General features: G+C 44.4%; 1 protein-coding gene across 3 annotated transcripts in view; it reads left to right on the top strand.

Moving 5' to 3' along the window:
- Window positions 1–13,833, top strand: part of USP13 (ubiquitin specific peptidase 13) — a 151,950-nt gene that overhangs the window by 115,603 nt on the left and 22,514 nt on the right. For all 3 annotated transcript variants that reach the window (XM_055128187.1, XM_055128188.1, XM_055128186.1), the window contains 3 exons: window positions 1,407–1,550; window positions 3,317–3,474; window positions 6,616–6,769. In XM_055128187.1, coding sequence (XP_054984162.1) covers window positions 1,407–1,550; window positions 3,317–3,474; window positions 6,616–6,769 — 456 coding nt within the window. The remainder of the gene's footprint in view (window positions 1–1,406; window positions 1,551–3,316; window positions 3,475–6,615; window positions 6,770–13,833) is intronic.

Genomic DNA, 13,833 nt, shown 5'->3' with positions numbered 1-13,833 from the left:
CTCCTAAGCCAGGAGTAGCCCTGAGTGTCAGTGTGGGCCCAGACACCCCGATTTCTCCCCCGTCATCCCCAATCCTGAACTTATTTGTCCACAGAAACCCTATGTTTTGCGGTTGAATAGTTGCATATCTAATATGTAACTTACATGTGACATACATATGTAACTAGTAGTTACATATCTACATGCTCTGATGATGCCAAACTGACTTGGAGAATCACAGTTGTCTAATGACCTTGCTTTCTTAAAATTTGACTTCAATAAGGTTTATGTATCTCTTTTGTGAGAGAGAGCTTTGACAAACATTTCAATCTAATTTTATAGACAGTTAGACAGTGTCACTTTCTTGGTGCTTCTGCTGATTATTATTATTTTTTTTCTTTTTGGTTCACACCCAGTGATGCTCAGGGGTTACTGTGGGCTGTGCACTCAGGAATTACTCTTGGCGGTGCTTGGGAAACCATTTGGGATGCTGGGGATCGGACCCAGGTCAGCCGTGTGCAAGGCAAACACCCTATCTGCTGTGCTATCGCTCCAGCCCCTGATTATTATCTTGGACAGACTCTTCAGCCAAGTCCTGTCAGAGACCACAGTACTTGTAAAACATTGGGCTCAAATTTTTGCTTTGCGCTCACATATTAGTGCTATCTCTGGATGTTCCTTCTACTCTTTGGTATAATTTGAGAGTGCTCTGTAGGTGTGAACATTTATGCACACTTACACATATATGCACATATATAAATAAATATACATGAAGCCCATACAAATATATGTGTTTGTATTTGTACAAATATGTACGCACACATACATATTGACTTAATATTTTTATATTATCATGGAAAGGAAACAAAGTAAAAATCCCTGTGTATAAGCCACAGTTAGGTTTATAAAGGAATCTTTTTCAGAATTTGAAACATGTAACTAAAGAGACACATTCTCTTTTCCTACTTAACATTCGGGCCCTCTCCCCAGCTCCCACCCCCCCCCCCCATGACCACTTCCTTTGCTTGTGGATACCACCAAAGACATGTTAGAATTTTCTGTGAGATTTAAGGAATAGGTTTTTGGCCTGTAGATACTATGTTTCTTTTTAAGTTTTGAGACCTTGAGAATGATCTGGGACTAAACTGGTTTGGGGGATACAGGAGTTCTACCCCACACAAAATGAGAACATCATCTTCAGCGTTTGGATTGTTTAGGTGATTACCATGGTTTTTATTTCGGTCAAAGATGTCCGTCCACCTCAAATACCATAATATCGGCTGGCTAAGATCCAAGATAGCGAAAGCACCACAGATCTACTAAACAACTCCACCCTTCGATGGCATGTGGGCGAGGGGGTGAAGGGACGTCGGGACCAAAGTGGGGGGTGACTGTTCCCCACCACCGTGTCTTGTTATGTCCTGTAGCATCCGACATTGATGAGTCATCGGTGATGCAGCTGGCGGAGATGGGCTTCCCTCTGGAAGCGTGTCGGAAGGCTGTGTACTTTACCGGAAACATGGGAGCCGAGGTGGCCTTCAACTGGATCATAATTCACATGGAAGAGCCAGGTAGGTCCTGAGAGACGCCCAGGGGCCGATGATGTGGAGCGCCTGCTCCTGTGCATCTTTAGAGAGGTGTCTCTGCAGACTCTTTGCCCGTTCTAAATGAGATTATTTGCCGTTTAATTGTTGAGATCCGAGAGTTCTTTTATATACACAAATACCTTATCTCATATGTGATTTAAGATATTCTCCCCCATTCCCTGAGTTGTCAGTCCACTCTCTCGATGGCATTTTTAAATACAAACATTTTTAATTTTTGCCTCAGATGGCTCGCGGTGCTCCCTGGTCACTCCATGCTCCGGGCCATGCCAGGGGCTGTCCCCTCCCTCACCCCCCCCTGGCGCCCTGCTGCTACTCTGGGCCTCCAGGAGGAAGGAAGGACCCTGGACCTCATCAGTTCTCTCCTCATCAGTGTTACACATTTTTTTTTTAATACCCCATCCTCCCTTTTGTAGCAGGCTGGATTTTAAATTATAAACTGTAACACCTCTGGGTGGAAGAGTTCTTAAAATTTTAATAAATACCTTATTACCTCTCCAAAAAAACCCCCAAAAAACCACTCCCAGTGATTCTCAGCCAACCCAACCTGTTAATGCAAAACTCCCAGTGGTGTGAGTCTGGCAGTGCTGGGACCAGCAGGGCACCCCCAGGGTTCTTGCAGGCCCCGAGGCTATACTTGGCAGTGCTCAGGAGCCTTAAGGGCTAGACTCAGTTGCCCTGAGGGGGTGAGGCAAGCAGCTGTTTCTGAATTTGGGCTCCTGAGCTGGCCACAAGGCTATTGCCTCCATCCAAATTCTTTTAAATTTGAATTTTAAATCTATATTTATTTATTTATTTGTCACTTGAGCTTTTGGTATTATGTCTCATTGTGAACCTGGGGTCACAAAGATTTACTCATGTTTTCTTCTATGACTTTCATGGTTTGGTGTTCTGTTTTTAAGTCAGTGATCCATTCTAAGTTTTATATTCTATATTGGGTGGGAGGTAGGTACTCACCTTTATTTTCCTGCATGAGGCCATGCAGTTTTCCCATCACTGTTGATTTCAAGAGAAAACCAAACTCGTTCTCTTCCCCTTTGGAATATTATTAGTATCTTTGTTCAAAATCAAATAAAAATAAAGGTTTATTTCTGGATTTCAATTTTGTTTTGTTGGTTTATACCAAAGGTTGCTAAACTTATTCAACCCGCAGCCCACTTTTCAGAAGTTGAAAACTGCTCTTGCCCCCTTGGAAATGTGCTTTCTTCAGGTGAACAAACAGAAAGTGTGTCTTTCTCACCCCCTAATTACACCTGAGGCTACTACACCTTGGATCTTTCAAGAAGCCGGAGTGGGTGGAGAATAATATAACCACTTTGCTTTTTTTTTTTTTTTGTTCACACCCGGTGATACTTTGCTTTTTTTTTTTTTTTTTGGTTCACACCCGGTGATGCACGGGGGTTATTCCTGGCTCTGCACTCAGGAATTACCCCTGGCGGTGCTGGGGGGACCATATGGGATGCTGGGAATCGAATTTGGGTCGGCCGCCTGCAAGGCAAACGCCCTACCCGCTGTGCTATTGCGCCAGCCCCAGTGTTAACTACTTTGGGAAGGATTGGGCTGTGTGTTTATTCTTAGGGCAGAACTAGATGATCTTTATAGTTTTTTTTTTTTTAAGATAAATTCTCTCCTGAGCTCTGAATGAGTGCTTTTTTTTTTAACACCAAAAAAAAAAGAGAGAGAGAGAGAGAGAGAGAGAGCAGTCAAAGGTATGGGGGTGCTCATTTTCCCAGACTTTGCGGAACCGCTCACCATGCCTGGTTACGGAGCAGCGTCTGCCTCTATTTTTGGTGCTACTGGATTGGATAACCAACCTCCAGAGGAAGTGATCAGCATAATTACCTCCATGGGATTCCAGCGGAGTCAGGCTGTCCAGGCTCTACGCGCGTCGGTAAGCATGAGAGACGTGCGTGTGCGTAGGTTTGTGTGTTTGTGCACGCGCGCTCACCTTTCTCTTATTGAAGGTGCCTTGCATTTTTGTGGGCAGCAAACGATTCCTTCTGCTTTGGAATCACATGTGCCTCACGGTAGTCCACCTTGGCCTGTCGGTATTCACTTGCATATAGGAGGTAGAGAGAGAGGAGGGAATCCTGTAGAGAATTTATGAATAGGGAGTTAAAGAAATATTGAAACCTCTAGATCCAACTGCACTGTAACCATGGGACCCAAATTACAGTAATTAAATTAAAAAAAATGTATCAGTCAAGTATTCAGGTGGGGGGGGTAGTAGGGAAGCTGGGGTCATAAGCTGGAGGCTGGCGTCACGGGATGTGGGAACATCGTATGCCTGCAACCTTATTATCAACAACGTTAAATCAGGGGGTTCAGTAAAAGTTTAAAAAATAGGTTGGTAATAAATACATATGAGGCTAGATGATCAAAGGAAAGAAACTGCTCATCATAAGTGTTTATTCATACGGGCTGAAATTCGACTTTTTTCTTTTTTCATTTCTTATAGGCTGGGTTAAGGAGCAGGAGCCCCGGGGCCCCAGTCCCGCAGGTGTACCCCGCTCTCTGAGCGCCGTGTCTCAGTCTTGGAGGGCGGGGCCTCAGGTCACGTGCAGCCCACGCAGTTCTCACGCTCAGCCCCGCACACCCCGCAGGTCCACCCGGTCTCCCCACACATACCGTCCCATCCTCAAGAGTCCATAGACGGCAGCCGGCGGGCACAGGCTCTGGGGTCCCCGGTCCCCATCGTGTCACGGTGGTAGTGGGTTTCCCATGGCATCACAGGGTGTCACCGGGCCTGGCTGTGCAGCTGACCCCCGGATGGCCAGCAGGGGCCAGGCCCAGTAGGCGGAACTCGCCAGCAGCTCCGGGAAGCGCATCCTTTGCTCCTCCAGCAGCTGCTGCCCCTGTGTGGCACGCGGTCCAGCTGGGTGGCCGCTGGCCTTCAGGCCAAAAAAAAAAAAAAGATGTGTGGGATTCTGTGTACTCGGAGGCAGTTCTTTATGAGAAACTGTTTTCTGATTTAAAGCCATGGGGAATGTCTCAAAAGCAATAATACAAAAAAGACCGAAGGGTCCTTGGAAACACCTGCTGCTTTCTCTCTCTACAGAGAGAAGGTCCTTCAGGATTCCTGAAATTCCTGGTAACATTAGGAGAGAAGTGAAACTTACAGGTTAGATAGAAGAATTATCTGTGAGTAAGAAGAGAAAGTGCTGTTTTATTTATTTATTTATTTATTTATTTATTAAATTTTAGCATAATCACTGTAGTTTAGGTCACTTATTTGCAAGTTTTAGTACTTATGGTTTTGATGTTCTCAAGTACCGTTTTTAAATTTTGGGACCACACCTGGCTATGCTCAGGGTTTACTCCAGGCTCTGTGTTCAGGTGAGATTTGGGGGTTCTTATGCGATGCCCGGGATTAAATTTGCATTGGCCATGTACAAGGCAAGTATCCTACCCACTCTTTCAACCCTATTCTGCCTTGCCACTCCCCGGCGCACTCTGCCTGGCTGTCTGTCACCTATTCCTTCTTGCCTGTCTCACTGCTGTGAGGGTCTTTTGCTGACATAATGGCTCATGGAAATGTGGCTGGAATCATCTGTCTCCCTTTAAGACCCTCGGGGCCTGTTTCAACCACTTTCTGTTTCACTTCAGGGTATTTATTTAGGCCTCATTTACTTTATTTGCCTGACAGTTTTATTGGAGACTCTGTCTATAAACAAATTCTTTAACCTGACAATGATATCATAAACAGAGGAAATGTTTTTATGGTCAATTGGTTTGAACTGCATGAAGTGTAGCCTAAGACAATTTAACTTAACTAGCCATGTTGTCATCGTTAATGTGAAGCATTCATCTTGTCTGCTGTAGTCTAACCATTCTGCATCCTTCTCCAGGGGAGAGATCGCACTAACTTGGTACTCGCTTGGCCAACCGCTACCTGTGTGATCATCTGCAGAAAGTACAATTGGTAGAGAATAGAGTGTGGGCAGGTAATATGGCTAGAGAAAGGACTGCACTTCAACAAATGCCACTCTCTTTGGCATTCTGCAGTCCATTATTATCAGCTCGGTGTACAGAAATGCTAGCTAAGACTGATAGGGGCTTTTTGAATGCTGACCTGCTACTTACAACTATTTTCTTTCTTTTTTAAGACTGAATCACCATGAGATACACAGTTACAAAGTTGTTTATGGTTGGATTTTAGACATACAATGTTCCAACACCCATCCCTTCACCAGTGTGCATTTCCCACCACCAATGTCCCCAGTTTTCCTCCCATCACCCCCAACTCCACCCCAGCCTGCCTCTCTGCCTCTATTGAGCAGGTTCTCTCTCTCTCTCTCTCTCTCTCCCTTTTTGGGGATTATGATTTGCAATACGGGTACTGAAAATTCTCATGTATATCACTTTACCTCCTTTCAGTTCTTGTCCAGAGTGATCATTTCTAACTATCACTGTCCTGGGGATCCCTTCTCTGTCCTAACTGCACACACTTGTGGCGAGCTTCCAACCATGGCCTTGTCCTGCTGGCCCTTATTTCTATTGTCTTTGAGTATTAGTCTCATAATAAGTCCGTCCGTCCTCCCTCCCTCTCTCCCTCTCTCCCTCTCTCCCTCTCTCCCTCTCTCTCTCCCTCCCTCCCACCCTCCCTCCTTCCCTCTCTTCCTTCCTTCCTTCCTTCCTTCCTTCCTTCCTTCCTTCCTTCCTTCCTTCCTTCCTTCCTTCCTTCCTTCCTTCCTTCCTTCCTTCCTTCCTTCCTTCCTTCCTCCCTTCCTTCATTCCTTCCTTCCTTCCTTCCTTATCCCACAAATGAGTGCAGTCATTCTACATCTGTCTCTCTCCCGCTGACTTATTTCACTCAACTTTTTTCTAGTGGACCTAAGGACAGACTTGGGTTAGGAGACTTGCAGAATGCTTGAAGTTGCCTTTCAAATGCGAAGGAAGAGCTTCTTGCTGAGAAGCTCTTCACAAATGAATTCAGGACTCCTTCCCCATCAACTTGGCATCCTGGTTCCCATGCTCAGCATCTACTGAGGATGAGGCACTGTGTATATTGTAAACTGTCTTATTTCCTTAGAGTAATAACCTGGAAAGAGCTCTGGACTGGATCTTCAGCCATCCTGAATTGGAGGAGGACAGCGACTTTGTGATGGAGATGGAGAATAACGCCAATGCGAACATCATCTCTGAGGCCAAGCCTGAAGGACCCAGAGTCAAGGATGGATCTGGAAGTATGCTCTTGTCTTAGGGATCTACTCAACATTTATTTATTTTTAATATTCATTTTTTTTTGGGGGGGGCAGGAGTTGCTACACCCTTGGTGCCGGGCTCCCAGGTTTGTGCTGAGGGTTGCTTCCAGAGGTGCTCAGAGTACTGCACGGTGCTGGCATTGAACCTGGACCTCCACATACTACACATGTGCTCAGTCCTTGGAGCCAGTCTCTGACCTAGCACTGCATACTCAAACCTTTGCCATCTTTCAAAAGGTAGTGCAGATTCCATCTTGCAAAGTGTGCATTTTCCTGCTGTGTTTTGATCACAGTAAATCAGTAGTGTTTTGGTTAAACTGGGAATCATGTGGCCTAGTTGTGTGTGCTCTGAAGTTTAGTACCATCTTTGGCTTTCCTTATCCTTAGAAATTAAACGTTTTTCTGAAACACAGGCATTGAACATATTTTTTTTAATCCAAAGAGCTTTGATTTACAAAGTTATTGACAGTTGAGTCTTAGGCATACAATATTTTAACTCCAATCCCACCACCATTGCCAACCTCCTTCCTCTAGTAAATTCTGTGCTTCCTCCTGCCTCACCCTCCTCCCCAATCCCCAGCACCTTGGTTTCAAAGTTTGGTGGTCATAGTTTAGTTTTCGTGTTTTCAGTGCTGTTGAGTCTGTGCTTTGGATAAATAGTTGTAGCTCTCTCCCACATCATCAGGACCAGCCACTGACTCTGAACCCATAAAACAAGGAAATTGTTATTGAAAAGAGAGCATGCTATTTTGTTTTCTTTAAAAAAATTATAGTATATATAAAATGGTTGCTGTACGGCAGAGCCTGGCAAGCTCCTCATGGCACATTTGATATGCCAAAACTAGTAACAATGCTGGGTCTCATTGCCCTGACCCTGAAAGAGCCTCCAATGCGGCACCGTTGGGAAAGATGAGTAAAGAGAGGCTTCTAAAATCTCAGGGCTAGGACGAATGGAGACGTTACTGAGACCACTTGAGCAAATTGATGAGCAATGGGATGACAGTGATACAGTGACAGTGTAAGGCAGTTGCAATATGTTAAGATTTGTGGGATTGGTGGACAAAGTTAGTACAACCTGCTCGGCCCCTGCCACCGAAGTGTCCAAATTCTACCTCTTTCCCTGCATTGCCTCTAGTCTTCTTACTCCTTTTCCTCTGTCTCTCCCCCAACTGCGTGGCAAGCTAAGTTTTTAAATCCAAGGCTAAGGGCTTGTCATTGTTCTTTTAACAGTTATGTGGGACCCGGGTTCAATTCCTCCATCCCTTTTGGAGAGCCCAGCAAGCTTCCAAGAGTATCCCGCCTGCACGGCAGAGCCTGGCAAGCTCCACGTGGCGTAGTCGATATACCAAAAACAGTAATAATACTGGTGCCTACTTGAGCAAATTGATGAACAATGAGATGACAGTGCTAAAGTGCTAAAGTGCAGTGCTATTTATCAAAGAGTTTAAAGGCAACTTATACCCTTGACCCTATCATTTATCAATACCAACTGCTGATAATTTTTTTTTTTTGCTTTTCGGGTGACATCCTGCGATGCACAGGGGTTACTCCTGGCTTTGCACTCAGGAATTATTCCTGCCGGTGCTCAGGGGACCATATGGGATGCTGGGAATCGAACCCGAGTCAGCCGCATGTAAGGCAAACACCCTACCAGCTGTGCTATTGCTCCAGGCCCTGATAATTTTTTTTTTAAATAAAAATTTTATTTTATTGAGGGGCTGGAGAGATAGCACAGCAGGTAGGGCGTTTGCCTTGCACGCGGCTGACCCGGGTTCAAATCCCAGCATCCCATATGGTCCCCTGAGCACAGCCAGGGGTAATTCCTGAGTGCAGAGCCAGGAGTAACCCCTGTGCGTTGCCAGGTGTGACCCAAAAAGCAAAAAAAAAAAAAAAATTATTTTATTGAATCACCATGTGGAAGATTACAATACTTTCAGGCTTAGGTCTCAATTATACAATGCTGAAACAGCCATCCCTTCACTAGTGCCCATATACCACCACCAAAAAAAAAAAACAACCCAAAAACCAAACCACACAGTATACCTCCCATCCCGCCCCCCCACCCCCCCCCCGCCTTGTAACTGATAAGTTTTATTTTACTTTCTGTTTACTTTGGTTACATTCAATATTTCAACACAAACCTCACTATTGTTGTTGGAGTACCCCACTAGAGTCAGACCTACTGTGAAGACAAATGAGGTCGCGCGGCCGTAGTAGCGGCTGCGCGGTTTTGAATTTCTGTACTTTAACAACTAAGTCCAGGGAGATTTCTTCCAGATATTGGATCATTGCAGGCTTGAAAACCCAATCTGTGGTCGTCATAAAATGGCGGACACCGCGCCCTTCATCCCCGGAGAGAAAGAGGGGAGAGAGAGAAATACCTTTCCCCTCCTGGGCGGGCACGGGGCCGAGGCTTAGTTCTCAGGCTGGAGACATTCTGCGAGGAGTTGCCCACGCCGAAAGAGGTTTTGCTGGGTCTGGATTCACGCTTGTGCAGCTGCGGAGAGGCCGCACACGCGTGCGGCCCCCGGGATCACATCTCGGCAGTGGGCCTGATAATTTTTTTGAGGGGCCATATGAATGACAGAAAGAGATGCCATAGACTAACACTCTTCCTTTTAGCACTAAATACTTAAAAATGTCTGAGTGTCAGATTCTGCTCTCAGACCATGTGCATCTATGATAATTCCTCCTTACCCATGTCCATGGTTTTACTTTCCTGGTTTTAGTTACCCCTAAGTTAAAAAATATTATATATTGAGATAACTGTAGAGAATGAGACTATGTTTATAAAACGTTCATTGCATCTATTGGTATAATTGTTCTGTTTTATTTAGATATTGTGTACATCTCATAATTTGTGAATTGTACATTTGAAAATTCAACTTCATCCTAAGTATATACATATATGAAAAAGCAGAGTGTCTGTAGGACTTGGTTACTATTCACAATTCCAGGCCTCTACTAGATGTTGTGGGCCATATCCCCCAAAGATGAGGTTGTAACTGTGAACATTCAATTCTCACCACTCCCATTTTCCAGGTGACAAAACAGAGGCACAGAAAGATTACATTCCTTGTTCATGGTCACAGAGCTCTTGAGAAGTAGAATCAGGCCTGAAGATCAGAATCTATCTTCTTCACCAGGCTAATTCACCGTTTCTTTGACATCATTGCTTGCAAAATGAAGTTCAGGTTCTCTTTCCTGGCATTTAGCAGTCAGCGTTGGTGTCCTTTTGGAATTGTTCCTCATTTTCAAATTTTTGTGTTTTTGTAAAAAGAAAAAGGGGGATATGTAGGATAACATAGCCTCAGGTAGTTTAGGTTTATTGGGTTACTCCTGTTACAGTGCTCCTATTCCTCTTTGTTTATTTGTAGCTTCTTTCTTAGTGTTCTGTTGACTTGTAAACATTGTTTTTCTCTTCTCCTTGAGTCCTTTGCATAGTTTATTCAGAGCAATGTCCTTTTTGTATGGACACAGGAACACTTAGCAAATGCTATGCTTTTGTAACCTGGGAGTCATTTGACTCCACGTGATATTTTCCTCCTGGGCATCTGTTCTCTCGACCTAAGCCTCAGCTGCCCTTACTTCCTAGCACTCCCAAAAGCAGGGTCCCGACAAGGGATGAGACGGACCCAGGGCAAGCGGTGAGTTGTATGCTACCCTGGCATCGAGATGGGCCTGGCCAAAGTACCTAATGCTTAACTATAAGTTAAGAGCTTGATCATGAACAAATGCTGTCATGATCCAAACAGTGATAACTAGATTCGGACCCTGCTAGGGTGAGGAATGATTAATCTGGCCTGAGTGCTGTGGTCTGAGTCTGTGGCAAGATGTTGCCAGGAGAGCTTCCTTGCAAACCTCAATGTATACCTTGCTATGTCCATACAAAAATAACTAGTATTAAGATGTTAATAAGTGTTTGGACTAAGGAAAAAAAAAACCCTTAAGAGTGAGGAAGGGCTTTGGAATGCCCTGCCCTCAGGAAGGGCTTTCTTATGTTGATTTTGCTACCTGGCTGGGTGTAGCCTAGAGGGCAAGGTGGGAGAGAGAAGCGGGAGGAGAGACTGGAGAAGGCAGCGGCAGTAGATCCAGAGAGAGGATGGAGCTGGGAGTGCGGAGATGAGAAAGATGGAAGATTGAATAAACGGTAACTAATCAGCAACCAGCTTGGTCCTCGTTCTTCCTTCACCTGTCCTTGGACAACGGCTGTCCTGATCCAGCCCATACACAGCGGTTCCAGAGCACCGAACGTGGGCAGTGAGACACAGCCTCCCGGAGAGCCCGCAAGTGCACGCGCCCCTCGGCGTGCCTTAGTTTTTTACACTGTACCATATCTGATCCTTCTCTGTTCTGACACCTGGTAGTTCTGCCCTGGCGGCCACGTCCCTGTCACATCAGCCTTCACTGATCTCCTTACAGACCTTTGCTGAGGTTCATCTTCCTTGTGAACTGCCCGTCTTCTTCACCACACACACTGCTGTCCTGCTGTTATTCAAAGTTGGCAAGATCCCATTTCTTTGAACTACCTTCCCAGGCCCTTGTCATAAGTGGTCGTCCATCCTCCTCTCCTCTGCTAGTAATTGATATGTTGATATTAACAGCCCTTCTCTATGTGTCAAAATCCATCCTCACAATAACTCTCTGAGGTAGATGCCATTATTATTCCCATTTTACAAGAAAAAAAGCTGAGGGAGAGTTTGTTCTGTCATCTGCCAAGGTCACATAGCTCGTAATTGGTAGAACTAGAATTCCGGCTCAGTTTCCTTACAGATCCTGTGCCTGCTGCTGTAACATAGTGTTGAATCTGTTTTCAATCTTGTCAAATTGATCTTGGAAGAACATGTTATGTAATGATCTATGTTTTCCCTTTGGGAGCTTGTGGAGGGCAGAGGCTGTCTTACTTTTCTCAAGTTCATGGTGATGGGCACACACAAAATACCAAGTGAATGCAAACTGGATTTAAATATATTTAAATACATTTACAACAGAGTTTATTCCTATCGCCATGTAGCAGTACTTATGTGTTGTTATTATTGTTCTCACCAGCCCTCACATGCATATGTTGATCTAATCTAGAGAGAGTGTGAGGGTGGCAGGAAAACCTCTTTGATAGAAAATAAGAATTTCTTCACAGAAACTGTTTTAATGCCCTCTGGGTGGGGGAAAGGATGTGACATAGTTCTCCCATCTTTCATATTCATCAGAGGGGGTTTTATATTACTTTTCAGAAATCGCTGCCATGCCTAAAGTAGTAAAAGCTCAGAGGAGCCAAAATCTGGAAACAACCCAAGTGTCCTAGAACAGATGACTATTTAAAGAAACTTTGTACATCTACACAATGGAATACTATGCAGCAGTTAGGAGAGATGAAGTCGTGAAATTTGCTTATAAATGGATAGACATGGAGAATATCACACTAAGTGAAATGAGTCAGAAAGAGAGGGACAGACATAGAGGGACTGCACTCATTTGTGGAGTATAGAATAACATCACATGAGGCTGACACCCAAGGACAGTAGATACAAAGGCCAGGGGGATTGCCCCATAGCTGGAAGACTGCTTCATGAGTGGAGTGGAGAAGGCAGATGGAATAGAGAAGGGATCACTAAGAAAATGATGGCTGGAGGAATCGTTCAGGATGGGAGATGTGTGCCGGAAGTAGACAATGGACCAAACATGATGACCTCTCAGAGTCTGTATTGCAAGCCATAATGCCCCAAAGTAGAGAGAGAGTATGGGGAATATTGTCTGCCTTAGAGGCAGGGGAGGGTGGGAAAGGAGGGGTATACCTGGGATATTGGTGGTGAGGAATGTGCACTGGTGGAGGGATGGGTGTTTGATCATTATGAGATTGTAACCCAAACATGAAAGCTTGTAACTATCTCATGGTGATTCATAAAATAAATAAACAAACAAATAAATAAATAAACAAATTACCCCAAATTGCACAATAAAAAAGCAGCTCTAGTGGACAAGGCACTCAATAATTCACAAACAGCATTTATTATGTATTTTATGGCCTTTGGTTCCTGGGTTTTCTGTAATGGACTTTTCTTTCTTGCAAAAGGAATAAACCACAAGATGGTGCCATAGCGCATAGTCCAGCTGCAACGATTGTTGGCTGTAGAGCAAGCAAAGGAGAGTGAGCTCATTACGGGTTTCTGTCTTTGCATGGAGCTTGGAGGCACCACGCAGTTTTCTTGAAGATGATCAGTAATGATCAAAATGAACACATCATGTCTTTAGTGTCTTTGTGCTTCCTGTCCTGAGTAATATGCAGATATTCCTGACAGTACTGCAGGTTTGAGGCCATGCATTTGACCCTGCCATACCACCAATACCCCCTCCTGACCAACACACACACACACACACACACACACACACACACGCACACACACACACATACATACACACAGATGAACATGCCTGTGCCTTCGTTTGATTTCTTTGCAGTAAGTTCCTAGAAATGAAGTGTCTGAATCAGAATTGCATGTTCTTGAGGGTCTTCGGGTGACCACCCCACCCCCACTAGAACTCCGTTGTTCTGCACAGGCCAGGGGTTTTCCTGTTCCCTTCCTTGCACCTGCCCAGCGGTTCTGTCGGGTTGAACATCTTCATATTTTTCACATCTTCATTGCCTGCTTGTTTTTCTTCCCGTGATAATGCATCCCTTATTTCCTTTGACCCGTTTTCCCATTTTATTGAGGTTTTCAGTTTTTATATTGTGTCTTAGTTTGGGAATACCCAGAAGCTTTACAATATTGAGTTTTGGGTGTTAGAAACACTTTCTCTTTGCTTAACTCTCCTCCCTCACTGCAAAGCTGTACTGTTTTCTTTTTATATTTCCCATGTGTTTCTGGTTAATTTCTTTCATGATTACATTTTCTGTAACTTATGAATAGAACTTTTACTCCTATTATATTTTTAAAATTCTTCCTGCTGATTTTGGAAAGTTCTATTTTTTTTAACTGGCTGTTCTTCAAAGATTTGATTACAGTTGCATCCAATTCAGAGGTCATGCTGGGGAGATGTATGTTCTGTGA

Source organism: Sorex araneus, chromosome 2 (assembly GCF_027595985.1).
Source record: "Sorex araneus isolate mSorAra2 chromosome 2, mSorAra2.pri, whole genome shotgun sequence".
Classification (NCBI taxonomy): Eukaryota; Metazoa; Chordata; class Mammalia; order Eulipotyphla; family Soricidae; genus Sorex; species Sorex araneus.
This window is presented reverse-complemented; position numbering and strand designations above follow the sequence as displayed.